The 27,366-nt window shown below is 43.8% G+C and overlaps 1 protein-coding gene across 10 annotated transcripts in view; it reads right to left on the reverse strand.

The window, feature by feature from the left end:
- PAK3 (p21 (RAC1) activated kinase 3) overlaps positions 1-27,366 on the reverse strand; it is a 92,861-nt gene that overhangs the window by 37,740 nt on the left and 27,755 nt on the right. For 9 of the 10 annotated variants that reach the window (XM_083722309.1, XM_083722302.1, XM_083722303.1 and 6 more), the window contains 2 exons: positions 8,622-8,815; positions 2,557-2,657 (listed from right to left, as the gene is read on the reverse strand). In XM_083722309.1, the coding sequence (XP_083578435.1) occupies positions 2,557-2,657; positions 8,622-8,793 (273 nt within the window). In that variant the 5' untranslated portion in view covers positions 8,794-8,815. Of the gene's footprint in view, positions 1-2,556; positions 2,658-8,621; positions 8,816-27,366 lie in introns of those variants that run through there. The other variant, XM_083722301.1, reaches the window with a different exon arrangement.

Consider the following 27,366-nt stretch of genomic DNA (forward strand, 5'->3'; position numbering starts at 1 on the left):
AGACTCTGGGGTTGTGCGCCCATCTCACTCAAGAGGCCAGGGGCCAGCGCTGTCCGGAGACATTTCCGGGTCACGTGGCCAGCGTGACATCGCTGCTCTGGCGAGCCAGAGCTGCACACGGAAACGCCGTTTACCTTCCCGCTGGTAAGCGGTCCCTATTTATCTACTTGCACCCGGAGGTGCTTTCGAACTGCTAGGTTGGCAGGCGCTGGGACCGAGCAGCGGGAGCGCACCCCGTCGCAGGGATTCGAACCGCCAACATTTCGATCGGCAAGTCCTAGGCGCTGAGGCTTTAACCCACAGCGCCACCTGCGTCCCTTATGTTTCTAGAATACCTACTCACAAAGAATATTTTCAATCACTAAAATTGATTGATTTTAACATGGATAAAATGGGTATTTCCCAAATCCAGTGACTCTTGAAACACATCTGAAGTGTGGTTTATTAAAATCTCTTGAAAGATAGATTAATTATATGGGGGGGATTTATTATATGGGAGGAGGGGGTTGGTCATCTACAAAGATCAGGCATTAAATCTAGGGATGGTTGGATCAATCTATTTCTGTTCCATATCAATTTCACACATGTTTATTCATAACCCATCTCCGCCCTGCTTATTCATTAATCTGTGATTTTTTTCTAAAGACACAAATATTGAACATAAAATGTATATTATTACAAAATATGTATTTTGCATCAATGTATGTATCTCTGAACAAATTTTATGCTAAAATTCACCTTTGTAACGTGTTTGTTTTGCTTGTTGGTTTGCTTTCTGATGGAAAAACTATGTCACAGATTTTGGAAAAGTTCAAAACCAGAAGGATAAGTAGTTGCAATCTACACATCAATCCTTTTGATGAGGATGAAGTCAGCTCACATCGGAATTCACAGAAATCAAATTCCTCAAGCACTCGTCATTAAATCCTTATCAAGTATCTTTCTTGGGATGTTCAAGAAATGTGCAAGAATGAAGTGAAGCTCCATCCCAGCTATCTCTGGGCTCCCGTTTCCTTCTCAAGTGCTTAAGGCGAAGGGTGAAAAGCCAGAGAATCAATGGGTACAACTGCAGCCCACTATCCCAGCCCATGATTTAAACAATCCCACAATGCTATTTTGAGTGTTAGCAGAATTCTTTCCTTCTGTGGGGAAGAATGATTGATTAGCGGACAGCAAGGGAAGGCATACTTAAGAGGTAAGGGAAGCACGTGGGGAAAGGGGAAATAATCCTACTCTGGAGAGCCATTATAAGGAGAGGATTGTGATGGCACCAAATCCTCTTCTAGCTCCATATTTGAGTTTTTAAGCTCACATCTTGTTTATCAGAACACCTGGAAGGCAATTACCGGGAGAACATGCCGCAGTGCAGCATAGAAGGGACAGGCATAGGTGTAAGCCTGGCTCAGTGCCATACAGAGGTCTATAGGCCTTTCTGCTCATGTCCAGAAATGCCACAAACTCTTCTCTACCTGCACCATGTTTGGCCAGCATTTTTAAATTGGCAATCTATGTCATATGCCACAGTTAGGTGGCAAAATGTTAACCAGGGTGCTAGTCTGCATGAAATATGTGGTTTCTATACCAGCTCATAAGAGAGTTGGATAAAACCTAGAGGCTGTCTGTTGAGATCACAGGTCTGTGTTTAAAAGAGTAGTTATTTATTCCTAAAGTGCTATGGAACTCCTTGCCCACTGACATTGGGTTGGTGCCTTCATTAGGGACACCTGCTGAAAAGCTTTGTTTCTACAAGCCAACCCAGTTATATAACTTAGTTACCTATATGTGTTGTGAAAATTGGTTTCTGGGTTTTAGCTGTGTTTTATTTGCACAACTGCATTTATAGCCCACTTGGAGAGCTCCTTGATCAACTGGTTTATAAATCTTCTAAATAAATAAAACTATCCTACATAATATATCCATAGAGCATCTTCAGCTCTTTCCCCAGAGTTTCCATAGTTTGCAGTCTATAACAAGCAACCCATGGAGTGGGGAGAATTAAGCAACAATTGTTTCCAGTAGAATACTCAAAAGTACACAAGTGTCACACAAGGAAATCTAGCTACCTTCCTCCTGTGTGGGCAAGGGGATAGCCTAAGCAGACATTACTTGCGTGTACAGCAAATGTGCACAGGAGGGGAAGGGGGGTCGTGCTTGGCAGCCCCCCAATTTCTGTCTGCATCTAGCATAATGTCAACATAGAGCAGGGGTGTGGAGAACCTGTGGCCCTCTGGATGCTGCTGGGGCTCCCAATTCTCAACAGGCCCAACAAAGCATAACCAATGGTCATGGATCATGGGAGTTGAAGCCCAGCAACATTTGGAGGGTTGTAGGTTTCCCATCACTAGAGCTCATTTGCATCCAAAGTAAGATGTATGTGAGCTCTGTGAGTGTGATCAGCAACCCTTGCAAGGTTGGCAGGTGTGATTCCACCACCTCCCGTACACATATTCACTCTGCACGCAAGTGAGGTCTGCACAGAACAAATGGCTGCAAAGAAAGCCAATTTAGCCAAGGAAGTTTGCAATGAAGCAAACAGAGGACAAAAAGATGACTTACTGTGAATTCCCCAGTGACTGCATCAAACCCCACATGGATCGTGTGCTCGAAGTCTGAAGGGAGAGAGATTTCAGGACGTTCTTTCTCCTTCTTCTTATTGGCTAGAAGTAAAATGTTAACAAGCACTTATTTTCCTGCATAATTATTTTTTATGCATTTTACAGTCAGGCTTATTCAAAGCAAGATATGGAAAGTAGGAGGATAGAATTTAATCCAGAAGGACCCTTGACTGCAAAATCCAGGCTGGATAATGAAACAGCACCATAACAGTGCAATCCTATTCATGTTTGTTCATAATTAAGTCCTAGGGGGCTTGCTTTGGTAAATGTCCACAAAAATGCAACTTTACAGAACACTGCTCCTGTAAGCTAAGGGCATGTGCATTACTTGATAATGTATCTTTTAAACCCAAAAGGTGTGAACAGCCTCCATGGGGTTGTCAGGGACAATTGTCAGGAATATATCACACGAAGTAAGCAAAGTTAACTCTTTATTAGAAGAAACAAGGTCAGCTCAAGAGTGCCAGGTCTAATGAGCACAGAAATTCTTCTTGGTAAAACTTGCCCCTATGAGGCAGTTGTGGAGGCTGAAGGTCCCCACCTTTTCCACAGCTGCCTAAATCTCCTCCCCCGGGTCCTTCCAAAGCACCTGTGCACCTCTCTCTGCTCTTCCTGCTTCATACCTTCTCTGGTCCTGGGAGACAAGAAGGAGGAGACACCCTGGCTTCTTCACCAGCCTAACTCATCCCTGGCTCTTGGCCTCCCTCTGCTCCTGCTTCCACCTTTGCTTCTGATTCTGGACTTCTCTCTGCCACAGGCTCTTCCTGCTCTCTAAACCCTGTTACCTCTTCAACTTCCAACACCTCTCAAACTTCTCCCTCTGACCCTTCTTCATCATCATCCCACCACCAACCTCTGGGCTCTGAGCTTTCTATCCTTGGGGGTTTCCCTGTCGGCTTCCCCCCTGGTGCCTCCCTCTGTGTCCAGCCAATCCATGACAAACTGGAAATAGTCCTGTGCATCAGTTCAGGACTAGAAAACCCATGACCTTCCAGGTGTCATTGAACTTCACCTTCCACCACCTTCCTGTTTCACAGTGGCTGATGGGAACTGGAGTCCAACAACATTGGTGTGTGGGGGTGTGCATAGGTTCCCCATCTCTGCATTTAGTGGATCAAGTTGTTAGGCAATATGATACAAAGAAATATCGGTTTTGCCAATAAGCAAATTTAACCAATAGCTTAGTTGAGCAGTTGACTAAAGCTTGTATTGATAGACATCTCTTTAATTCCTTTGCAGCCTTTTTGTTGCATAAAAGAGTGAATGAAATGTAGACTTGAGGCACAATTGTTAAGGACTTCAGACAAAGCCCTCATGCAATCAGGGTGATGCAGAGAGTGGTTAATATACCTTTATACAACAGGGTGGAACCCACCACCTTTAAATAAGTAGAGATGTACCCACTCCTCAAAAGCCCTCCCTAGGCAGCCTTGCAGCATCTTATTCCTTCAGGTAGAAAGAAAGTAAACACAAAGGCATGGAAATGTATCCAATGATAGTCTTGCTCAGAAGAGAACCATGAAATTAACCAACATGGCTAACTTAGGTCCATTAATTTCAATGGGTCTATTCTAAGTAGAACTTAGTTGGATACCACTCAAGCCTTATGCAGACAACTCCCAATTTATGCAGTGGTTACCTTTGAAGGCACTGTGCATTTAAGTGAAATCACACATATTTGAAACATCATTGAGAAAGCCTGTAAACACCCTGTTCCACCCCACCCCCACCCCATTCCACCCCTTTTTGTGACATTTTTGGGTCACTGCCAGGTTCGGAGTGATGTGCGTATGAATGTATGTAAATGGGGAGTTGCCTGTACAGAATCAGACCATTGCTCCACCTAATCCTGGGCTGTTAATGCTGAATGGCAGCTACTCTCCAACATTTCAGACAGGAATCCATCCCAGCCTTACCTGGAAATACCAAGGATTGATCTTTTTCATATAAAGCAGCTCTACAGCTGAGCTACAGCTCTTTCTCCTTAACTGTTGTGATGTTCATTAAAAAAAACTGGACGATGGGAAACAACTCAGTGGCAGAACCCAAGGATTCATGTGCAAAAGGTACCAGATTCAATCCCTAACAACTCCAGGTAGGGTTGGAATAGATTCCTGTGAAAATCTGAAGAGCTGCAACCAATAGCCATTGTCAACAAGACCGAGCTAAGTGGACTCTGTTTAAGGCAGCTTCCTCAGGGCTGGATCTAGGCTTAGTTATGCTTCATGAAGGACAGTAGTTCCCAAACCTTTTCAGCCCCTCACTTTGGTTCCATAAACTCATCCCCAGTGACCCCAGCCCTACCTTATAAAAAGCAATATTCATAATAGCAGTTTGCACAACCCATTAAAGAAGATAATAACCCAGTAACATTCAAAACAGTAACAATTAATTGCACATTTATTCAAAATCCAATGAAAACTACTTAGTTGAATTAACTCAACAAAACTGAGTTTTATCCAAGGATACCAGCTTTTCAAAGTATGATAGTCATTTATACACAGAGACATCCAGGTCACCCCTCTTCTCACCTGGGAGGGTGATACCACCCACCTAAGTTCCTGGCGTGTTGCTGCCAATCAGAACAGACAATATCCAAGAATAAATGGCCTGACAGTTTGAATCCGTGTACGGCAGATACAAATGTCTCCAGGAGCAATCTGGAATGCTCACATGTAATCAAAAACACTGTGCATGAACTAATCCCAAATGTTACATTCATCCTTATTAATTTAATTGCTAAACCCTTACTAAACAATTATCTGGCTACAATTTCTGCCCAGGATTCCAACCTTCACACTTATATTAATTGATAAATGGTTTTCCTGCAGCAGTTGTTAGAGCCAGCAACAATATACCATCTCAGCATGCGAGAGCAACTCCTTCCAGACCCCACGCTTCTCTCCAGTATCCCAAGCCCTTTTTAAGATCTATAATGTGTTCACACTTTAATTTTCAGCTAAGAGATGGCCTGCAACAAGTTGTCCTATCTTTTCAGTTTGCATCACTCTGAACAGCAGATAAGAAAACGGTCTTGGCCTCTCATTACACTCTCACCATTGTGGCAGAAAGTACCGTATTTTTCGCTCCATAAGACACACCTAACCATAAGACGCACCTAGTTTTTAGAGGGGGAAAGCAAGAAAAAAAATATTCTGCGCAGAGCATATAAGCGGCTCTCACTTTTTTTGCTTTAAACCCTTCCGTCCCTCCTCCCGCTTCGCTGAGAAGCCATCAGAGAAAGCTGTGCAGCTCTCGCTGAAGCCAGCAGAGGAAGAGAGATGAGAGACAAAAGGGAGCCCTTACAAGGGAGTGCTGAGCAGAGCCTGGCAGCGGCTCTTGCTGGCTTTTCTGGGAGGTGTGGGAAGGGACAGTGGGCAGCTCATCAGTCCCTTCTTCCACCTCGCGGAAAAGCCCCCAAGAGCCGCACACACGCTCCACGCGGCTCTTTAAAGGGAGCGCTGAGCAGAGCCTGTATGCATCCCAGATGCGAACGCAGGTGGGAGGCTGTGCTCAGCGCTTCCTTTAAAGAGCCGTGTGTAGCATGTGTACGGCTTTTGGGGGCTTTTCCACGAGGTGGGAGAAGGGACTGACTGGCTGCCCTCTGTCCCTTGCTGGCTTTTCCCCGAGGAGGGAGAAGGGCAGCCCATCAGTCCCTTCTCCCTCCTCGGGGAAAAGCCCCCAAGAGCTGCACACACACTAGGCTTGGATCTTTAAAGAGCGTGTGGCTCTTGCTGGCTTTTCTGGGAGCTGGGGGAAAGGACAGAGGGCAGCCTGTCAGTCCCTTCCCCCACTCCCAGAAAAGCCCCCAGGAGCCATGCTCCCTTTAAAGAGCCGTGCGGAGCGTGTGTGCGGCTCTTGGGGTTTTTTCCTGAGGAGGGAGAAGGGCAGCCCATCAGTGACAGGCTGCCCTTCTCCCTCCTTGGGGGAAAGCCCCCAAAAGCCACACACACGCTCCACGCGGCTCTTTAAAGGGAGCGCTGAGCAGAGCCTCCCGCCTGCATTTGCTCCATAAGATGCACACACATTTCCCCTTACTTTTTAGGAGGGAAAAAGTGCGTCTTATGATGGAGCGAAAAATACGGTAGGTTTAAAGGGTCATCGAGTAAAGTTTAAAAGAACAGTCAAATCTATATAAATGGGTGGTGAAATGTTGTTACAAAATATAATAATAATAATAACAATAATAACAATAATAAATTTTATTTATACCCCGCCCTCCCCGGGTTCAGTAAAAACATAATGGGGGGGGGGGCAATTTAAAATACAGATTAAAATGCAATTTAAAATGCAGCCTCATTTTAAAAGTAGCCGATAAATCAAGACCATTAGGGGAGGGAAACATAAGGGTCAGACTGAGTCCAAACCAAAGGCCAGGCAGAACAGCCCTGTCTTGCAGGCCCTGCAGAAAGATGTCAAGTCCTGCAGGGCACTAGTCTCTTGTGACAGAGCGTTCTACCAAGTCCAGGCCAGTACTGAAAAGGCCCTGGCCCTTGTTGAGACCAATCTAACCACTTTGCAACCTGGGACCTCCAAAATGTTGTCATTTGTGGACCTTAAGGTCGTCTGCGGGGCATACTAGGAAAGGGAACTGGCCACTGCTTCCCTTTAAATATCAATTAAGTGCTCATGCTTCAGTAAGGGAAACCGGCACACACCTCTTCTCGATTGAGGCTCCCTCTGCACTACACTTTAAAGCAGTATCACCCCACATTCAACAGCCATTGCTTCCCCAAAGAATCCTGAGAACTGTAGTTTGTTAAACTGCTGAGGGTCATTAGAAGACCACTTACAGAGCTACAATTCCCAAAATGGTATAACAATCAACCCAGCTTCCTCAGGAAATCTAAGAACTGTAGGCCTGTGAAGGGAATAGAGGCCTCATCCTGCAAGTGTCCTTCCTTCATCAAACTATGGAGAGGGAGCCAAACTTATGAGGAGAGACTGTAGAGGGAGCCAAACTCATGAAGAAAGACTCAGTAGAAAAACATATACTTTGCATACAGAAGGTTCCATGTTCAAATGCCAGAATTTCCAGCTAAAAAGATTCCAGACAATAGGAAACCCTGTAGAGCAGCCTTTCTCAACCTGTGAGTCCCAGATGTTGTTGAACTACAACTCCCATCACCCCTAGCTAGCAAGGCTAGAGCCCAGGGATGATGGGAGTTGTGGTCCAACAACATCTGGGGACCCACATGTTGAGAACCGCTGCAGTAGAGGCACTTCCCCTAAAGAGCAAACATTACAAGCATAAAAAGACCAACACGCCTGTCCCACAGGGTTGTTGTGGGGGTGAAGAAGGTAGGGGAGAAGCCATGAGGGCCTCCTTGAGCTCCATGGAGGAAAGGTGGGTATAAATAATAATTAAACCAATAAATTAATTAAAACAACAGTAACTCAAAACATCAGTACAATACAACAAACCACGGAGGAAAAGCATAGCCAAGATATTACTAAAAGCTATCAATCAACAAATGCTTGATGAAAAAGATAGGTATTAAGACTGGCATCAAAACACAATTAAGGTTTGTGCCTGTTGCACTTCAGAGAAGAGCAGATTCCAATAGCTGAATACAACAACTGAGAAAACCCTCGCCTTGCATTGCAGCGGGTTGAGCTAGGTAACCCCTTGGTTTCTTCCAAATCTACAATTCTGTGATCTAGCCTGGGCTTTCCTATATCCCACCATAGCCAACACCCTATTTTCTGATGGCAAGAAGGATTTCACTGCAAAGATAGTTACTATGAGCCATCAGCTCCCTATGTGCTCAGTTCCAAGAAACCCAGACCCCTTCTTCTAACTCTAAATTTGCATGCACCAAACAATTCCAGCAAAAATTAAACAGCACCTCTTTCCAAACAATGGCATTAGAGACCCATAAGTCTCTGGCAATTTTAATTGCCCTTTTTATTAAGAAGCAATGTAGCTGAACAATCAAGAAAAGCAGACATGAAACCAACAGAATAGGAGAGGGCTGTAAGCCCTTTGCATTGCTGATACATTACTTTTGTCCCCTCCTGGAAAGATGGAACGGAGCCGAGCTTTCTTGTTCTTCTCTTCTGGAGCCATGGGGAGAGGTTTGGAGCCGTGGTTCACTGCTGAAGAATCGCGGTTGTTGCTGTTCATTCTCAGTGGAGGGGCTGGAGGTTTCTCTTCAGCATCCAGACTATTTGACATCTTCAGCAGCCCTCACAACCTCCTGGTAAGACAGGAAGAAAGAGGTTCTGGTGGTGAGAGCAAGAAGGATAAGTCCCAGAGTAGGGCCAGGAAAAACAAAAAAGTTGGAAGAAGCCTGGAGAAATCTGATTTTAATCCTACACCAGGTACCCGATGCCACACCACTGAGAAACCCAACTGCAACCGTTCTGAGCAGCAGAACTCTGCAGATGAGGCAGTAACTGCAAGCGCTTTCTCTTCTTCTGGCGGCTCAAGTAGGGAAACAAGAATCATTATCAGCTTTCAAGGACACATTCCAGCCAAAGCGAAGCACTCAGTTCAATTCAATATGAGCTTATTATTCTCGCCAAAGGTCACGAGGAACCCAGAGCAATATTACCACAAAAACATGGATCATACATGGATGTTGGCTCATATTTTGGATGTATGGTTGCAAATTAAACCTCCGAATCATCACAGCAATTTATATTTTAGCTAACTTCTTTTTCCTGATTCTTTTTCATTTCCCTTTCCCTCCTTCTTTCTTCTTTTTTCAGCCAGTGCACAGAAGGCCACTCTGAATGTGACAAAGTTATTATTGAAACTCAAAAGAAACTGCACTGTTTCTGCCAGGGTGTACCTGCTTGCTTGTGTGAACAGATTTCAGAAAGCGATCTCTGGGATCTCTATATAAATAGTCTAAAACATCTCAACACACTGTTTTCCAGAGTTGGTTATCACCAAATTCCATATAGCACCGCACAGCACAACACTCAATATGCATAGCAACAATTGTTAAAATATACTTTAACTAAGTGCAGTCTGCTCTTGCCTTAATCATTAGCCACTCAGATTCTGTATGAAGAAGAGCTGCTGATATTCCTGATGGTAGAGAGCATAAGCTTCTGAGCAAAATTATTCTGCACAGTTTCCAAAACTTTAATTAGAGACTGAGATTTCAAAACCATAGAGCATTTGAGCAAGCACTTTTCTACCTTTAGGGCAGGTTCCAATCAGCTGTCCTCCCTTGTTGTGACAGAACTTTATCAATGCCCCTATGGTCTTCTGTGCTTTGACTTTCACTGTCTCTGTACGAAACTTCCAAGAGAGTGTTTTGAGTACACCCAGACCTAGGGGCAACTACAGTGGTACCTCAGGTTACATACACTTCAGGTTACATACGCTTCAGGTTACAGACTCTGCTAATCCAGAAATAGTGCTTCAGGTTAAGAACTTTGCTTCAGGATGAGAACAGAAATCGTGCTCTGGCGGGCGCAGCAGCAGCAGGAGGCCCCATTAGCTAAAGTGGAGCTTCAGGTTAAGAACAGTTTCAGGTTAAGAACGGACCTCCGGAAGGAATTAAGTACTTAACCTGAGGTACCACTGTATAGAAAAGCAAACTATGATACCTTTAGCTCTCCTTTTAATATATCACAACTGACTAGAAAACATCTAGAAACATTCTTTCCTGGAACCTGTCAGGTTGGGAATAATAAGATAGATAAGGAGGCTGAAGACAGCAAAGGTAAGAGAGGGGAGGGGAGGAGTGGGTGAGAAGGTGGGCAAGGAAGGGGTCAGTGGCAGGGAGGGGGTGGGGTGTGCCCGGCATTTTTCCTCACAAAAGGTTGGGAGGGTTTCAACTAAGGCTGTGCTCCACCTGCAATCTCTGCTGAGCTGCACATGAGGTCCCAAGGGGTTACAGGTGCTCACTCAGGGCCGTGTTTCCACTGAAAACCCCACATGACAGAGGCGGTAGTGCCTTTTAAGAAATTACACATATTTACTCTTCAGTTTAGATGAAACGGGTGCAGACCTTACAGCACTGTGAACTCAAGCTTCTTCCTCACAGCAGCCCAGCACTGCAGACAAAGCCACCCTAAAGCACCACCACCCCTTTGTTCCTGCTTCCCAGCCAGCTCTGACAGCTGCAGCCCTTTCTTGTTCCCAGAAACCCCTGCTCCAAACAACTCCTCCCCATCCATCTGCTGTTCCAAGCCTAGTTTTAAAAGGAACACTTTTCTTGTGAGCACAGCCTGCCCTTCCGCTTTTTTCAATCCTAAACCCACAGTAAACATGGCAACTCTTTTGCGCAGGCCCTGTGATTTATCTGGGATAGGTCATCAACACCTTTTGTCACGGTAACGTCCTCCATCACAGGTGAGGCCTTGGCCTGGAACAGAAGCTTAGCTTGTATTTTCTTCCCTACAATACTCCAAATATTATCTACATACTACCCTATATTATTTTCTGCTAATCAGTAACAGACTCTGGTATCCTTGCTATAACAATATGCCTGGAAGAGACTTGGTCTCAAGTTTTGTCACAAACACCTTGCTGCCACCTTTCAGCCAGCCAGCTGTTCAGAAATCTTAAAACGGCTGAAGAAGTGGGGGCTTGACTTTGTTTATGTCACTTGAATTGACAGGGAGAGTTTGGAGAGCACATTTTGGGATTCAAAATATATTTTGCCACATCAAAACAAAACTGAAGTAAGAACCTTACTCTTCTGTAGAAACACCTACTTTCCCCCTACTAATAATCTGTCACTGACCACCATGATTTGTTAATATTTAACATTCCTACTGGAACAGATCGATCATAAATTCCCCCCAGCATTTACACTGTGTGGGGATTTTAATGCCCAAATCGCAGGAATTGTGTAGGGTCTCTTGCTACCTTTAGGCTTTGACTTTGAATATATATTTCTAACCTTTCATTTTTACTTAGGGCAAGAAATATAATGCACGGAGCCTGAAATTGTTGGAATTTGTATTCCAACATGTTTTATGCATCCTTCACGGGAGTCCTGAAGCCATTTCTAAGAGTCAGTACAGTGGTACCTTGGGTTACATACACTTCAGGTTACATACGCTTCAGGTTACAGACTCCCCTAACTCAGAAATAGTACCTCGGGTTAAGAACTTTGCTTCAGGATGAGAAGCCCCATTAGCTAAAGTGGTGCTTCAGGTTAAGAACAGTTTCAGGTTAAGAACGGACCCCCGGAACAAATTAAGTACGTAACCAGAGGTACCACTGTATACTTAATTTAAACAAATAGGGATAGCTCAGTCAATAGAGCATGAGGTTCTTAATCTCAAGATTGTGGGTTCAACCCCATGTTGGGGGGAAAGATTCCTGCTTTGCTGGGGCTTGGATTAAACAACGCTAGTGGTCCTTTCCAAATCTACAATTCTATGATTCTATGAAATATGGTTGAAGTGATATTGATCACATTGTAGTGTCTCCATTATTTACTTTTGTGAACACTTTTGAAGTGTCAGAACGAATAGAAAGCAACCGCTTTCCAATATCAGTGACCCTAGGTCCTCTAATAGAATGCATACCTAAAACCGAATCAGCAAGAGTCAACAGAGAAAGAAATGGTGTGACAAATGGTCTCACAGATTGAGCAGCAATATTCATGCGACACTATATAGTAATAATCTGAGGAGCTTGTGTCAACCTTTTTTGAACAAACCTCCAAATCTTGTTGCTGTCTTCTTTTCACAGACCTTCTATTTGATAACTTCTATAATTAATAACTACACACAATCAACACACCTTGGCTGGTTTGATGGTCAATGCAAAGTGGTTAAGAACGTTCTGACTAAGACTAATTAGGGATTCTCAGAAAAATCCATCAGAGGAATCCATGGAAAGTTTCACCAAATGTAGGTTGGAATATAAGAATCTGTCCAGAAACAAGAAATATACTGAATATACAAGCCGTATATATGAAAATCAAGTGGCAGGAATTGGGAATAGCAGTAATGGAACAGAGAGAAGACAAATTCTGGGAACTGGTGGCCCAGGGCTTGAATGAAGTGATATCACAGCAAGCCTCAATTCCTGCCTCTGAGTGGGTTAAATATTTCTCCAATATATTTGATGGTCAATTTGGACAATCACATGTACCAGCAGCATGTAAGGATTTTGCATGTGTAGCAGCGCCAGTGACTGGGTGCACCCAGGGAAGAGTCAGAAGGCCCAGGTTGAGAGATTTGGAGAGTCACATCCAGAACTAGTTTTGCCCTTATGCAGTCACATTAAACACAGATCTCAGTATGATTTTAATTATGCCAAAGGTTTCAGTAATTAGACATTCTGGAGATAATTATCCAATAATAGAGATTTCAGCCAGTGCCTTCTTGTTTTACCCTTTAAATGCCTGGTTAAAACTTTTCTGTGCTTATGCAGGCAATTAAATGAAACATATTTCTGTGATAATTAGTTGATGATCTCTGGTTTTATTTTATTTTTAATTGTTTGTTTTTATTGTACATAGATATTGTTGTAAAACACTTTGATATTTTTTATGCTATGGAGGGATATAAATATTTTTATGAATAGAAATGATTCACTTGGCCATCAGGCTCACTGGGTCAGCCTAACTAGGTTGTTGAGAGGATAAAATGGGGAGGAAGAGAACCATGTACAAGGAAGAGAACCTTGTGCTCCTTGGAGGAAAGGGGAGATATAAGTGCAACAAACAAGCAAGCAAAGAGATAATTGCATAACCCTGGGATCCCCAAGAAGCAAACCACACACCACACACAACATTCAGGCAGAAACAATCTTCACTGATGTGAAAATTCTCTCCACCGTAACCCACCCCAAGCTTGCAGGTCATATTAACCCTTGGAAGAGGTGTGGGAAACTTTTGACCCCTCCCTACGTTGCTGAACTGCAGTTCCCACCAGCCCCAGCCATTAGCAATGCTTGCTCAGCCTGATGGGAGCTGTAGTTCAACAGCCTAAAGGGCCATAGTTTCCTCACTCCTACCTTATAATAACTTCTCTCCCACTCTCAAAAGTTTAGTAAATAAAATCTAATGGCCTACCAGGAGAGGGAGGGAGGCTTTCTCAACAAGGGCCACATTCCCTTGTGGTCAAGCCCCCTGGAGCCGCATGCCAATGGTTGGCATGGTCAGGGGCAAAAGTAAGTAGAGCAACAGATGCAAGTCTTACCATTATACAGTAGGCCACATACCAGCCATGGAAAATTCAGATGTTTCTACATGCACCTCTCCATCCAGGTGAAACAAGAAGCATTATTACAGACCAAGTATACAGTGCTGCCAGGTAAAATTACTCATGGAGGGTGAGGAGAAAGGCTGGTGGGGGTGGCCTGGCTTTGGGGGCAAGGAATGTCAAGGACCAGATGGAGAGGTCTGAAGGGACACATTTGGCGCCTGGTTCTGAGGGTCCCTACTCCTGAACCAGTGCAATTAACAGATCAATAAACTCAGTGGCTCACTAAGAATACATAGTTAACCGCTTGATGCTAACATTCAATAGAGGAAGACAGCAATCCTGTCTAAGATTTCTCTGCTGCATCCACCTACAAGTTTCTCTTCACAGAACATCTTTGGTTTCTCTTTGTTTTATGAGGTAGTGGTGCCATTTCTGGAAGGGGTTAAGAGTAGGGAAGAGGGAGAGTTTTTTAAAAATCCATTCCACACCAATATTTAGAAAGTCAATGCAAGGTTTAATTTGTTTTCAGTTTATTGTTATTTTTACTTTCTGATAATCTCAAATTATTGTTGATAAAACCATTAACTTATCGGAAATAAAATTATCTTTTTTTGTAAACAGCTTTGAGGTTTATTTTTAAATCAAGCAATGTATAAATTTTATGAAATAAAATAAATAAAAAATAAGCCTGGTGCTCCACATCTTACAAATAGGAACAGAACAGCTGGCTTTTGCACGTCTCCAGATTTTGCAATGCATTTTCAGTGTGCAAACCATGTATAATATGGTGCATATTCTAGCCTTTCCCAACATGGTGACTCCAGATATTTCTGGTCTACAGGTCTCAAAATACCTGACCACTGGTCATGCTGGTTGGGACTGGTAGAAGTTGTAGTCCACAACATCTAACCAAGGGTTTGATAGGTTTAGGTGACCAGTCAAAGCTGTTCCTTGGTATAGCTGCTGTCACATGCCAACAGCTTCTAGGAGCCACAGAGGAGAGCTGAGTGCAAGCTGGGGACCAAAGGTGGACAAACTACCCGAGGAGGAGCATGACATTTCCCCCAGCAGAGGTACTACCCCTCCCCTAACACCCCCCCATTATAATAGCCTTGTAACAATTGCAGTTTTCAAATGAGATGTCTTCAGACCTGGCATACAATATATAGCTTTGTGACCCACAAAAATATTCATACTTTCCTCAAAGAACATTAGCTGAGCTATGTGGTAATGGCCAGGGTAATCTCATTAGTGTCCTTGTATCTTTAGACCACCTATAAAACCATTTCAATCCGCCAAAGAGAGCATTCACCCTCTGAGATCATTGGTATTAAGAGATCACCAAACCCTCACAATGTGCTTTTTACATGCTGTGAAAAGAAAAGAGATCCCGTGGGCCACATAGTGAGCAACTCAGCATTTGTAGACAACATGAGGCAAAGGATCTGGCACATTGTCTGATACGCTGCCCACTTTAAAAAGTGAGATATATTCACCCTAAATACCAGTTTTGAAGAAGCCCAGAAATTTAGAAAGAGAAATTAATCTAAGATATCCTGATGAAATGCATATATGTACCGTATTTTTCGCTCTATAGGACGCACCTTGTTTTAGAGGGGGAGAACAAGGGGAAAAAATTCTCTCCCTCTCTGCGCAGCGTCCCTTCAGCGAAGCGGCAGGAGAAACGGAGCCCCTTCCATTTCTCCTCCCGCTTCATTGAAGGGGCACTGCGCAGAGAGGGAAAGCTGAGCAGCACCACTCCAGCAAAGTAAAGCCAGGAGAGCAAGAGGGATCGGTGTGCACCGACCCCCCTTGCTTGCCAGGCTTCAGGGATAGCCGCCTGAAGCCTCCGGAGCGCAGCAGAAGTTCCCACTGTGCTCAGGAGGCCTCAGGTTCCTTTTGCTGAAATCAGGAGTGTCTTGGCTTCAGCGAAAGCAACACAAAGCCTCCGGAGTGCAGCGGACACTCCCGCTGCGCTCCGGAGGCTTCAGGTGGCTATCCCTGAAGCTTAGAGAGCGAGAGGGGTCAGTGTGCACTGACTCCTCTCGCTCTCCAGGCTTCAGCGAAAGCAACGCGAAACCTCCAGAGCGCAGCGGGAGTGTCCGCTGCACTCCGGAGGCTTTGTGTTGCTTTCGCTGAAGCCAAGGAGCCTGCATTTGCTCCATAGGACGCACACACATTTCCCCTTAATTTTTGGAGGGGGGAAAAGTGCATCTTATAGAGCGAAAAATATGGTGGGGCAAGGGGGAAACCACTCGGACCCATGCTAAGAATGTGCGGGTCAAGTGGAAACCCTGCCAGACCCGTGCTTCCTAGGCATGGCACATGCAAAAGTATGGATGAACCCATACAGAACAGTTCAATTTGCTAAAGTTACTAGAAGTCTTAGATGAAAAGTGATATATAGCTCTTCTTCTTTTGGATATGATTATATATAATTTTGGTCCTTTTAAAATCACTTTAGTCTTTATAGAAATCTTTGCCACTTGAGGAAATGGGGACGACCTTTCATCAATGCAATAAACTATCTGACTGATTGCCTATGGAACATTTCAGTAGCTCCCAGTGAGCGAGCAAGTCAACTGTATGGGTTACTGTTTCCATTTGTAAACAAAGTCAGTTTGCTAAACTAGCCCTCCCAGGGGGTTTTAGTCTACAAAGACCTCTATTAATGGTTTCTGGCCCAATTTGCCTATGATGTCATTGTTTCCCAAGGTCTTGAAAGGAGCGCTCTTATTTTATTTTGCAAAGATGCTTCAAGCTCTGTGTCAGAACCAATACAAAGTGCCATTCTTCCTTTGAAACCAAGACAAGATAATCTAAAATGCTTAACATTTAGGCTTCAATCCTGTACCCACTTACCTAGCAGTTAGTTTCGTAGAATTCAGAGGGGCTTACTTCTGAACAGACATGTGAAATATTGTGTTAGAAACTTCTTACAAATTTTGCAGAGGTGAAGGGAGAAAAGGACCAAGAAAGTTGGGGGCAAATAAGCTGTGATCACGTAAGAGAGCTTCCATGGTACAAGAGACAGCATATTATGAATACTGGTGAAAGGGAAAGTTGTTCTCCATGTATATCTCGAAGGGTTTCTGTTGGAATAAGAATGCTGGATCAGTCGGACTTTGGTAGGAATTGCTCCAGTGTAGAAAGGAGTGGAAGAATCTCCCACAGAATATACCACTCTATGCCATTCAATACTTCAAACTTCACTCACATTTACTGCATTATCCCTGCTTTCCTAAGAAAAGTCTTTGCACCCATTCACTCCCCCCCCCCCGACTTCTTTCTCCTTGAGAAATGTCCCTGAACAATTGCTCTGACCTAGCAAGAGCCTTCTTATGTTATCGGTTTGGCTCCTGTCTCTCTGTGTCAAGTCTTAAGAATGTACCGTATTTTTCGCTCTATAAGATGCACTTTTCCCCTCCTAAAAAGTAAGGGGAAATGTGTGTGTGTCTTATGGAACGAATGCAGGCTGCGCTGCTTTCGCTGAAGCTAGGACAGCAAGAGGGATCGGTGCGCACCGATCCCTCTTGCTCTCCTGGCTTCGCTTCGCTGGAGAGGCACTGCACAGCTTTCCCTCTCTGCGCAGCGCCCCTTCAGCGAAGCGGGAGGAGAAACGGAGCCCCTTCCATTTCCCCTCCCGCTTTGCTGGAGAGGCGCTGAGCAGAGAGGGAGAGAATATTTTTTTTCTTGTTCTCCTCCTCTAAAACTAGGTGCATCTTATGGTTGGGTGCGTCTTATGGAGCAAAAAATACGGTAAGTAGAGGCCTGCTGGATCAGGACAAAGGCCCATCTAAGTCTAGCATCCTGTTCTCACAATGGCCAACCAGATGCCTGTGGGAAACCCACAAGCAGGACCTGAGTACTACAGCACTCTCCTCACCTGCAACCCCCAGGAACCAGTATGCAGATGCAGTGGAGGTGGAGCGTGGCCATCATAGCTAGATGATTCTGCTTTCCCCACCTATTGCTTTTTTTTTAAACTTGTTTTGGGTTTCAAAGAATACTGTACTTAAGGTAGAGATGCAACACATCAGCAGCTACAAGGGACCTTTCCCAAGTCTTCAGGCAGCTCTATTTATTTTATGCAATTGCTCATTTTTACAGTGGCCCCTCTCCTGTGCTTTAGAACATCAAGCTAGCATGCAGAAATCTGTTTTTACCACCATTTTCAATCTTTCACCAAGAAGAGTTCCAGGTGCTCCGTATCTGTGTCTCAGGATGCTGTTAGAGGCTGAGAAGCAGGACTTGCCAAACTAAAAAGGCAAGCCTGCTTTGTTGTGGTAAATTAAGAAAGTCAGTACAACCTCGAGTTTCCTTGATTTCAACAGTTTTGACGTCAATATTAACAATTAAATCTGTTGGCTTGTTAAGAATCTGGGGCTATTGCCCCTTATTGCAGTAACACATGCTAGCAGGCAAACTGTTGTGCTTCTGCCTGCATACCATATTCATGCCAAAGGAAATAAACTAGAAGAAGAAATAATTGTTAATCATCTATACAGACAGTGAATGTAGTTATCTGTGTTCCAGTCCTTAGACAGTCAAAACAGCGCTACCCACACAAAAGATTGAGATGCGAACGGGACAAAGGGTACCCAAAGACTTGCAAAAATACAAAAATACTCCCTGGGAAAGAATCCTAAACATGTGTGGGGAGAGAAAAACAGCTTAATGCAGACTGAGCATGCTCAGTGGCCACAGAATTGGCTATTGGTGGCAAGAGACACCCAGGAAGACAGCATAGCTGGCTGGCAGACTGGCACCCCGCAAACCAGAGCACTTCATGCTGCAACATTTTGTTGAAGCTCCCACTTGTTAGTTACAAAGACCCATCAATAAACTTCCTTGACATTTGTAAGACTATCTTTTGGCTAAGAGTGGGATGAAAGTGCTTCAGACCAAATAAACCAAATAAATAAAGGTTGACCAAGTAATGACAAAAAGAAAGGTCCCTGTCCCCAAGGAGATTACAATCTGCAATTCACAATAGGGCAGGAGAGAGAGAGAGAGAGAGAGAGAGAGAGAGAGAGAGAGAGAGAGAGAAGATGGAGGGAGATTAGCTCCACATACATAGGCTTGTCAATGACTTGACAAGGCTTATCACTGGTTCCCTCTTTGGGTTCATCCACACTTCCACTTGCCCCATGTTTTCTTCTGCTTGCCCTCTGATTTCTAGTTATGGGTCCAAGAGGATCTTTATTTACCTTGGGGGAACCTACTGATTATCGCCAAATTGTAACAAATGCCAATTGAGTTTTCTGTGGAACACCATTTGTTCTGATTCAGCAGTAAACTGACTTTATGTTTGTAAGAAAAGAGTCCTTTAATTCTTTCTGCCCTGTGATGCTTTAAATGCTACCAGCAGAAAGACAGACAACTGCATAATTACCACAATGCTCCTCTGCATGTTGGGATTTGTAGTCCTAGTTTACGAAGAACCTCGTTCTGCGATGGCAGCTTATGCAACTCAGATGAATCAAAGTCTTTTGCTTTGGATATTTCTCTCTGTAAAGTTTACACAAGTGGGATGTTTTGATGTTCTTTATATTGTCAGCCTTTGGAGTTGCACATGTAACAGTTTATGCACTTCTAGGTATTTTGTTATTTCTATATATACAGTATATATTCTTGTTCTTTCATTATTGTTAAACTACTTGTGCTTTATGAATGTGCAACTTGGTTTGAGACATCTTTTTTGTTTAAAATGATGAAATAATAACAACAAAATGTAATATAATATGGATGATCATGTCTGAACGAATTAAAGACTTTCAGTGTGTCAGGGAACTACACTGCCCATTGATCCCCAGTGTGTGTGCAACAAATATACATTCAAATCCAATTAAGAAGCTATACCCGTGTATAGAGTGATTGCCTGAGCAGGAAGAAAGGCTGCATCAAGTAGCCAAACTGCTGATGTCTCATGTGCCAACTATACTCTGTGTAGAGCATAAATGTCTGCAGGGAGAAATCCTTTATGCAAATGGCTGTAGGTGCAGAAAACTTATTCCCTGAAAACGTTCATGCCATATACATGTTCACTAGAAGGTGGTGTTAGTTGCCACCCATGACATTAGCAGTATGGGTCTTACATGTGTGTAGGACTGCTTCCAGACTATCACTGTTTCCATATGGGATTCAATCACATACAGTGGTACCTCGGGTTACAGACGCTTCAGGTTACAGACTCCGCTAACCCATAAATAGTACCTCGGGTTAAGAACTTTGCTTCAGGATGAGAACAGAAATTGTGCTCCGGCGGCGCAAAGCCCATTAACTAAAGTGGTGCTTCAGATTAAGAACAGTTTCAGGTTAAGAATGGACCTCCAGAAAGAATTGAGTTCTTAACCCAATGTACCACTGTACTGACAAATCTGAGTTGAGCAATTATGGTAGCTTATGAGTTCTTGCAGGGACACAGATGGTGCTGTGTGTTAAACCACAGAGCCTAGGGCTTGCCGATCAGAAGGTCGGCAGTTTGAATTCCCGCGACGGGGTGAGCTCCTGTTGCTCGGTCCCTGATCCTGTCAACCTAGCTGTTCAAAAGCATGTCAAAGTGCAAGTAGATAAATAGGTGCCACTCCGGCGGGAAGGTAAACAGCATTTCCGTGCGCTGCTCTGGTTCGTCAGAAGCAGCTTCGTCATGCTAGCTACATGACCGGAAGCTGTACGCCGGCTCCCTCAGCTAATAAACCGCAACCCCAGAGTCGGTCACAACTGGACCTAATGGTCAGGGGTCCCTTTACCTTTACCCATGAGTTCTTGCAGAGCAAACCAGCTTCCCAAAAGGATCAGCCTTTTTTAAAATAAGGGGGGGAAAGAACAGTGATGGGAAAAAGTGATAGAAGATTTGGGCTAACACTTGCTTTGATGCAACATCATCTAACTTCCCGGCAAAGAAATCACATAACAGGTCAAAGTAACGTGAATAGGCTTAAAGCTGCTTACATTCCTCAGATGAAAACAGGTACTTGGTCCTCCACTGATTTAAAAGCTATTGTGTTTGCAAAAAGCTTCCTAAGTCATTCTGTACTTTTACATGAATTGCTATCAGCAGGTTATTTGTAATTAGTAAACAGTCCCATTTTGGTTTCCCTCACACATCTTTGTATGCCCATTTAAAAAAGTATTTTCCCTCTAATATGTTCACTGTTATATGCATTTTTATGCCCACTTTGCCCTAGTGTGTGCATTATTGAACACATTACTTAGCTGGAGAACTACGCTGAGAATTTGTGAGAAGTGTGAAAGGGTGGTTGTTTTTCTGCTTACATGTTGTTTCAGAAACTGTGAATTGAGTAAGTTTGCCTTTAAATGCTTGAAATATACTAGGTTCTCTTTGAATTAATTTTGCATTGCACTCAGGCACAGAGCTTTGGAACTATCGCTTTACTTTGGACAATAAAAGTTGCTCATCAAGTTTGCTTCTGTGTGTGCAAGTGATGTGCAGTGGCTCCATTTGGGTTATGTTTATTTGTCTGAAAAGCACAGGTCACCCTCAAGTGAGCCACAGGACATTTAATCATGGACATAAATGTTCAGAGCATTACATGCACTGTGCAGTCCAGACACATAAGAGCCACCACATAACAAAACATGTAATCATCAAATAATTACAGCGTCTCATGGGTCAAATTGACTCAGAATACCACAAATTCATGGTTTGTAAGTACATCAGGATATGGCAATTGTTTGGACCTTGCTGCATCTTCTTATCTTCTGGGTGGCTCCTCCAAAAAAAGTTCAGTTTTGTATGTAGTTTATTTACCCCAGCCTGCCAGAGGAAAGTACAGTGGTACCTCGGGTTAATAACTTAATTCGTTCTGGAGGTCCGTTCTTAACCTGAAACTGTTCTTAACCTGAGGTACCACTTTAGCTAATGGGGCCTCCCACTCCCTTTCTTATACTAACAACCAAGCTTAGGCCCATTATAAGAGGCCGAGGCATCATCAAGAAGCTGTGCTGGCTTTCTGAACAACTGGATTCTACATGAGGTTTTCGCCCTTGCTGGATCAAGGACTCCATAGTTGGTTATAAGAGGCTGAGGCATCATGCATACTCTCCCCAACTCGCAACACTATCATTCTCCTGATCCTTTAACAAACCTATGGTTTCACTGTTTGAATTGGTGTGATATATGTTTTTAGTCATCTAGCTTTATTGTCTCTGCTGAAATCTTTAGGCTGCAAGCTGTTCTTTAGAATATTGTTAAGTTATGATATAGTTATTTGAACTGCACTCTGTCGTTCTAGGTTTGCGAGTCAACAGGAGAACTACACTGTCGTATAAATATAGTGAATAATAAAACAAAAATGCTGCAGCAGTTTCTTCTTAATTTTCACATAATGCTCTCAGAATATAAATGTTGCATAAAACAAGTCCGCTATCCAAGGCCAACCCATTACAGTGGTACCTTGGGTTACATACGCTTCAGGTTACAGACTCCACTAACACAGAAATAGTACCTCAGGTTAAGAACAATTGCTTCAGGATGAGAATAGAAATCGTGCTCCGGCGGCGCGGCAGCAGCAGGAGGCCCCATTAGCTAAAGTGGTGCTTCAGGTTAAGAACAGTTTCAGGTTAAGTACAGACCTCTGGAATGAATTAAGTACTTAACCTGAGGTACCACTGTACAGTTTATTCCCTGAGGCAAAGGGCAAGATGGCAACCTCTCCTCCATTCTACATACCAAAGCCAACTGCACTGGCAGTTAAGGTGTGTGTGTGTGGGGGGGTACTTATTCATGCAGCACATAGTTAAACTATGGAACTCACTCCCACAGGATGACCACCAACCTAGAAGAATTTAAAAGAAGATTAGACAAATTCATGGAGCAGAGGGATAATGGTGGCTAATAGCCATGGTGGCTTTGCTCTGCCTTCACAGATGCAGCAATCCTTCCTAATATCAGTTTCAGGAAACCATATGAGGGGAAAGTGCTTTAGGGCTCAAATCCTGCTTGCAGGTTTCCCATAGGCAAGCATTCAGCCACTGTGAGAACAGAATGCTGGACTCGGTGCACCACTGACCTTATTCAGCAAGACATTTCTTAAGTTCTTACATGAAGATCAAGAGGGTAAGCCACTGATAGCCCTCTCTTCCATGAATTTGCATAACCCTCTTTTAAAGTCATCCAGGTTGTTTTCTATCACTGCTTTCTGTGCTGCATGAAGAACTCCTTTTTTTCTGTCCTGAATCTTCCAACATTCACCTTCATTGGATGCCCAAGAGTTACTTCTTTATGAGAGAGGGAGAAAAACCTTTCTCTACCTACTTTCTCAAAGCCATACATAATTTTATAAACATAACTCATCTTCATTCTTTGGCCCAAACAACACTTACTAGATTCACACTTTTTGAAAGAATATGCAAAATTCCCATGCCCTGAATTTTGTGATGTGGTTCTCCAGCCAAGTTATATGTACATAAATGCATGCACCAGGGCAATCTGCATGACACGCAGGCTCTGGGTCTGCCTCCTGGTGACCCAGCACCCAGTGAGAGCTGTTGAGTCCAGCAGCCAATCAGAAAGGAAAGAGTGGAATTAAGATGAGATGCAGTTTAAAGGTTTGATAGGGACTTTCTCTCTCTGGGTGGGCAGCTGGGGCCTCTGGCTATCTGAGTAGACTCAGAAAGGGAATATCTGTCAGTGGGGACAGATAGTGAATTGAGTCTCAGTTAGAGGTAGGGATTGCCTGTGGACAGACAAGGTTTTGACCATCTGAGCTGGGTTAGCTTGGCAGGGTTGATGGTTAAGAACACAGATATTTTACTTACTTACTTACTTAATGCTTATGTCTCTCTGTATCATAAACATATATCACAGCAATACAAAACATAAAACCAAACAATAAAATAATAAGATGTTAAAAACAAGGAAAACGCAAAAAAGAAATTAAAAACAAACTTTAACAGACCATTGTGGGGGATGCATTTTTATTGCCTGCATAGGCCTGATGGAATAGAAAAGTTTTCAGCAGGCATTCAAAAGTTTGCACAGAAGGTGCCTGCTGAATCTCTGTTGGCAGAGTATTCCACAGGACTAGGCCAATGGCACTGAGGACTTGGCTTCTCATTGTTATCAAACGAGCCTCACCAACTCAGTGAATGACCAAAGTCGCTCTTGCAGATGATTACAGTGATTGAGCTGGTATATAAGGATTCAGACGCAAGTTGTTCAGGCCTTTGTAAATCAATACAGTAACTTTGAACCTAGCTTGGCAGCAGGTGGGTAGCCAGTGCAGCTTTTTAAACTCTGGTGTTGCATGTTCTCAATAAGATGCTCCCATCAGCAATGTGTCTGCAGCATTCTGCACTGGCAGGAGCTTCCAAACCATTACAGGTGGGGAAAGTCTATTTGGATGAAGAGTGCCGTTTAAAAAGTTTCTCTGTAAAGAGTTTGTGCTTTGACGTAAGTTTTGTGCCTCATGTGTGAAACCATTAAGCATTAAACCCCCTTAGGATGCTATTAAATACACATACAGATTTGTCCTACAATTGCTCCCTCGTACTTTGAACCTCTGGGTGGGGAGTGAGTGGACATTGGGCAGCCTTCACAGAAATATAATACCTTGCTGCTGTCTAATTATAGATCTCCCCTGGATGCAAGGGAAGTTTATCTATTAACACACCCAGACTATTGGTCACATAACCCGGTCCCAATCTTCAATGGGTGTGTCTGCCACAATGTGTGCGTTTTTTTAAAAAAGGTGACATGTACCTGTATTAGTGGGGAGTAACACAAAAACCACATTGAACTACGGAGACTTGTTGGCAAAAAACATGTATGTTAGTCCAGACTCCCCCCCCCCCAATAGTGAACATAAATTCACACTAAAATGCTGACAATTTTTCATTAGGGTTGTTGATGTTGTTGTTGATGTTACAGATTGTGCTGGAAACATGTAGAACTGAATTTAAGAACGGGAGAATGACAAACCTAAGAGAACTGAAATTGACACTTTAGATGGGATTCTAATATCTAATAGCTTCCAGTGGGCTCACCTTCCATCCTTTTGGAAAGTCTGTAGCTGGCTATAAGTTACACTCCTATTCCTGTGCCTGTTCTCCCTGGCATAATGTGTTTGGGGAAATCTAGGCCAGCCGTCTGCCTCCCAGCCCTCAAAATGTCTAGAAAATAGATTTGTTAACGCTTAGAACTCAGTAGCTCGAGCAAGTATGAGCTCAGTCCCCAGTGCATGGGGTGGAGAGTACTTTAGCAATATTTTATTTCAGCTCAAACATTCTGATATCAAAATAATAAAACCCATTTAATCGGTTGCACTGCTTCGCCTCTGGCTGCCAGGCTGCCACACCTACACTGAAACTTAAACACTCTGTTGTGCTATACGTTGTCTGTCAATAAATTGTTTTGTTTTATAGGAGAAAGTGAGGCACTTTCTAGGGGGAAAGAAATACAATTATTAATGTCCAAGTATTAATAATTAAGTGTCCATGTGGAGTGGCGGCAGTGCATTGCTACTCACTTTTGTCATTTTTTGCAAAATACGTAACTGGGAATTCTTTGACAGTGCAGTGATTGATAGACCCTATTCGGCATGGCTTCCTAACAATGTGGAGCAGAGTCAACTCCAAGAAGAGGAGAAAAAGTGTGTGTGTGTGTGTGTGTGTGTGTGTGTAGGAGGCATATTCTTCTTCTTTGGCGATCACTCGTAGCCGAGTAAGATTGTCTTCCATAAACACAGTTTTAACAATGAGTCCATAAGTGACTGTAGAGGCCAATTATGGATCCACATGAGGCATAATAGAGCCTGAGCAGTCCTCTCAATTTCTTGGCTATAGTTGATATTATAGATAGAGAGCCAGTGTGATTAGAGTGCTGGGCTGTGAGCGGGGAGGCCACAGTTTGAATCCCCACTCAGTCATGAGGCTCACTGGGTGACCATGGGCCAGTCACTGCCTCTCTCAGCCTAACCTACCTCACAGGAACGTTGTGAGTATAAAACAAAGAGGGGGAAAACAACATATACCACCTTGTGCTCCTCAGAGAAACAGATGGTATATAAATGTAATAAATAAATAAATAAAGATAGATAGATGATAGATAGATAGATGATAGATAGATAGATTATTTATATACAGACATTCATTATCAAATTAATGGGTGGATTGCACCCATTCTTTCATTCTTATAGGGGGTGTGATGTGATGACTCACCCCTTCTGCGACAACAATTTCAGGGTTCCCCGATAAAGGGGGTTGCATGAAGGGAATCACTAGCCATACGCTGAAAGGTCGTCAATTAACTTCCTAAGTTGCACGGAGGGGGGGGGGGCTGTGTAAACATGTGTTTTACAGTGCCCCCTCTGATCTGATTAACCCTGCTGTGCCTCATTCCCCTGGCTGGGTGGTTGACAGGGATACACGCCCAAGGCCTAAGCCAAGGTTTCCTACACCTGAAACTGTTAATAAAGTTGTGGCCATTTTAAATCCCATAACAAGCTGTCATGTGTGATTCATTGCTTTCAACTGTCTCACGGGGGGCGGGGGTCTCCGCCTGGGGATGCAAATGGGTGGGGCCCCTCCTCCGGCTCTTAGAATGACAAAGTTGAAGTTGCAGAGTTTGCTGCGATATGGCTTAGAACAGTGGTTCCCAATTAAGGGTCCAGGGACCCCTGGGGGTCTGTGGAACTCACTCAGGGGGTCCGCAGCCCCATCCCTTGCCTCCCGCCCAACTAATTTTTTGTCATTTTTGCATGGCAATATCACAAATTTTATTGTCTTTTTTTAGCGCTGTGTGATTTTTCAAAATCGGTTTTGAAATGACACCACAGTAACAATTTTGACTCGGCAATATGCAGCAATATATCGCTCCTGTTGCGAGGGAGAGCACAGCAGCCAATTTCAAGGCACTTGCCGATATGGCACGATGATCTCAGCCAATAGCACTGCTGATCTGATCTGCCTTCGCTCATGCTGAGGGAGACCAAGGCAGCCGATAATGCTGCAGCCTTCCCTCATGGTGATGGAAAACAGGGCAGCTAATTGCAAGCCACTGCCTCCACCTCACACTGACAGACAACAGGGCAACTGATCGCCCTCCCTTCAAGGCACCGTGGCACTACCCTCCCCTGGCACTGAGGAGGAGCAGCTTTTCTCAGGAAAGCTGCAGCCACAGTGGACGTGCATATTTGCTGGCTGCCACCACTGGCTGCCCCAATGATGGCGGCTTAATGATGGCAGCACCCTCCATCCCCATCCCCTGCCACTCAAACCTTTTGATGGAGGTCACTCCGCTCCCCCCCCCCCCTGCATCCAATCTCCATGACTGCTGCTTCCCTCATCCCTATGCCTGATCTCCAATTTCAGATATCATGATATATCAGAATATCGTTATGTCTAGCTACTGATGTACAGTGGTACCTCGAGCTACAGATGCTTCAGGTTACAGACGCTTCAGGTTACAGACTCCGCTAACCCAGAAATAATAAGGGTTAAGAACTTTGCTTCAGGGTGAGAACAGAAATCACGCGGTGGCGGGAGGCCCCATAAGCTAAAGTGGTACCTCAGGTTAAGAACAGTTTCCGGTTAAGAAGAGACCTCCGGAGCAAATTAAGTTCTTAACCAGAGGTATCACTGTATCATGATGTTGAAA

Source organism: Podarcis gaigeae (genome assembly GCF_964106915.1).
Source record: "Podarcis gaigeae genome assembly, chromosome: Z".
Taxonomy (NCBI): domain Eukaryota; kingdom Metazoa; phylum Chordata; class Lepidosauria; order Squamata; family Lacertidae; genus Podarcis; species Podarcis gaigeae.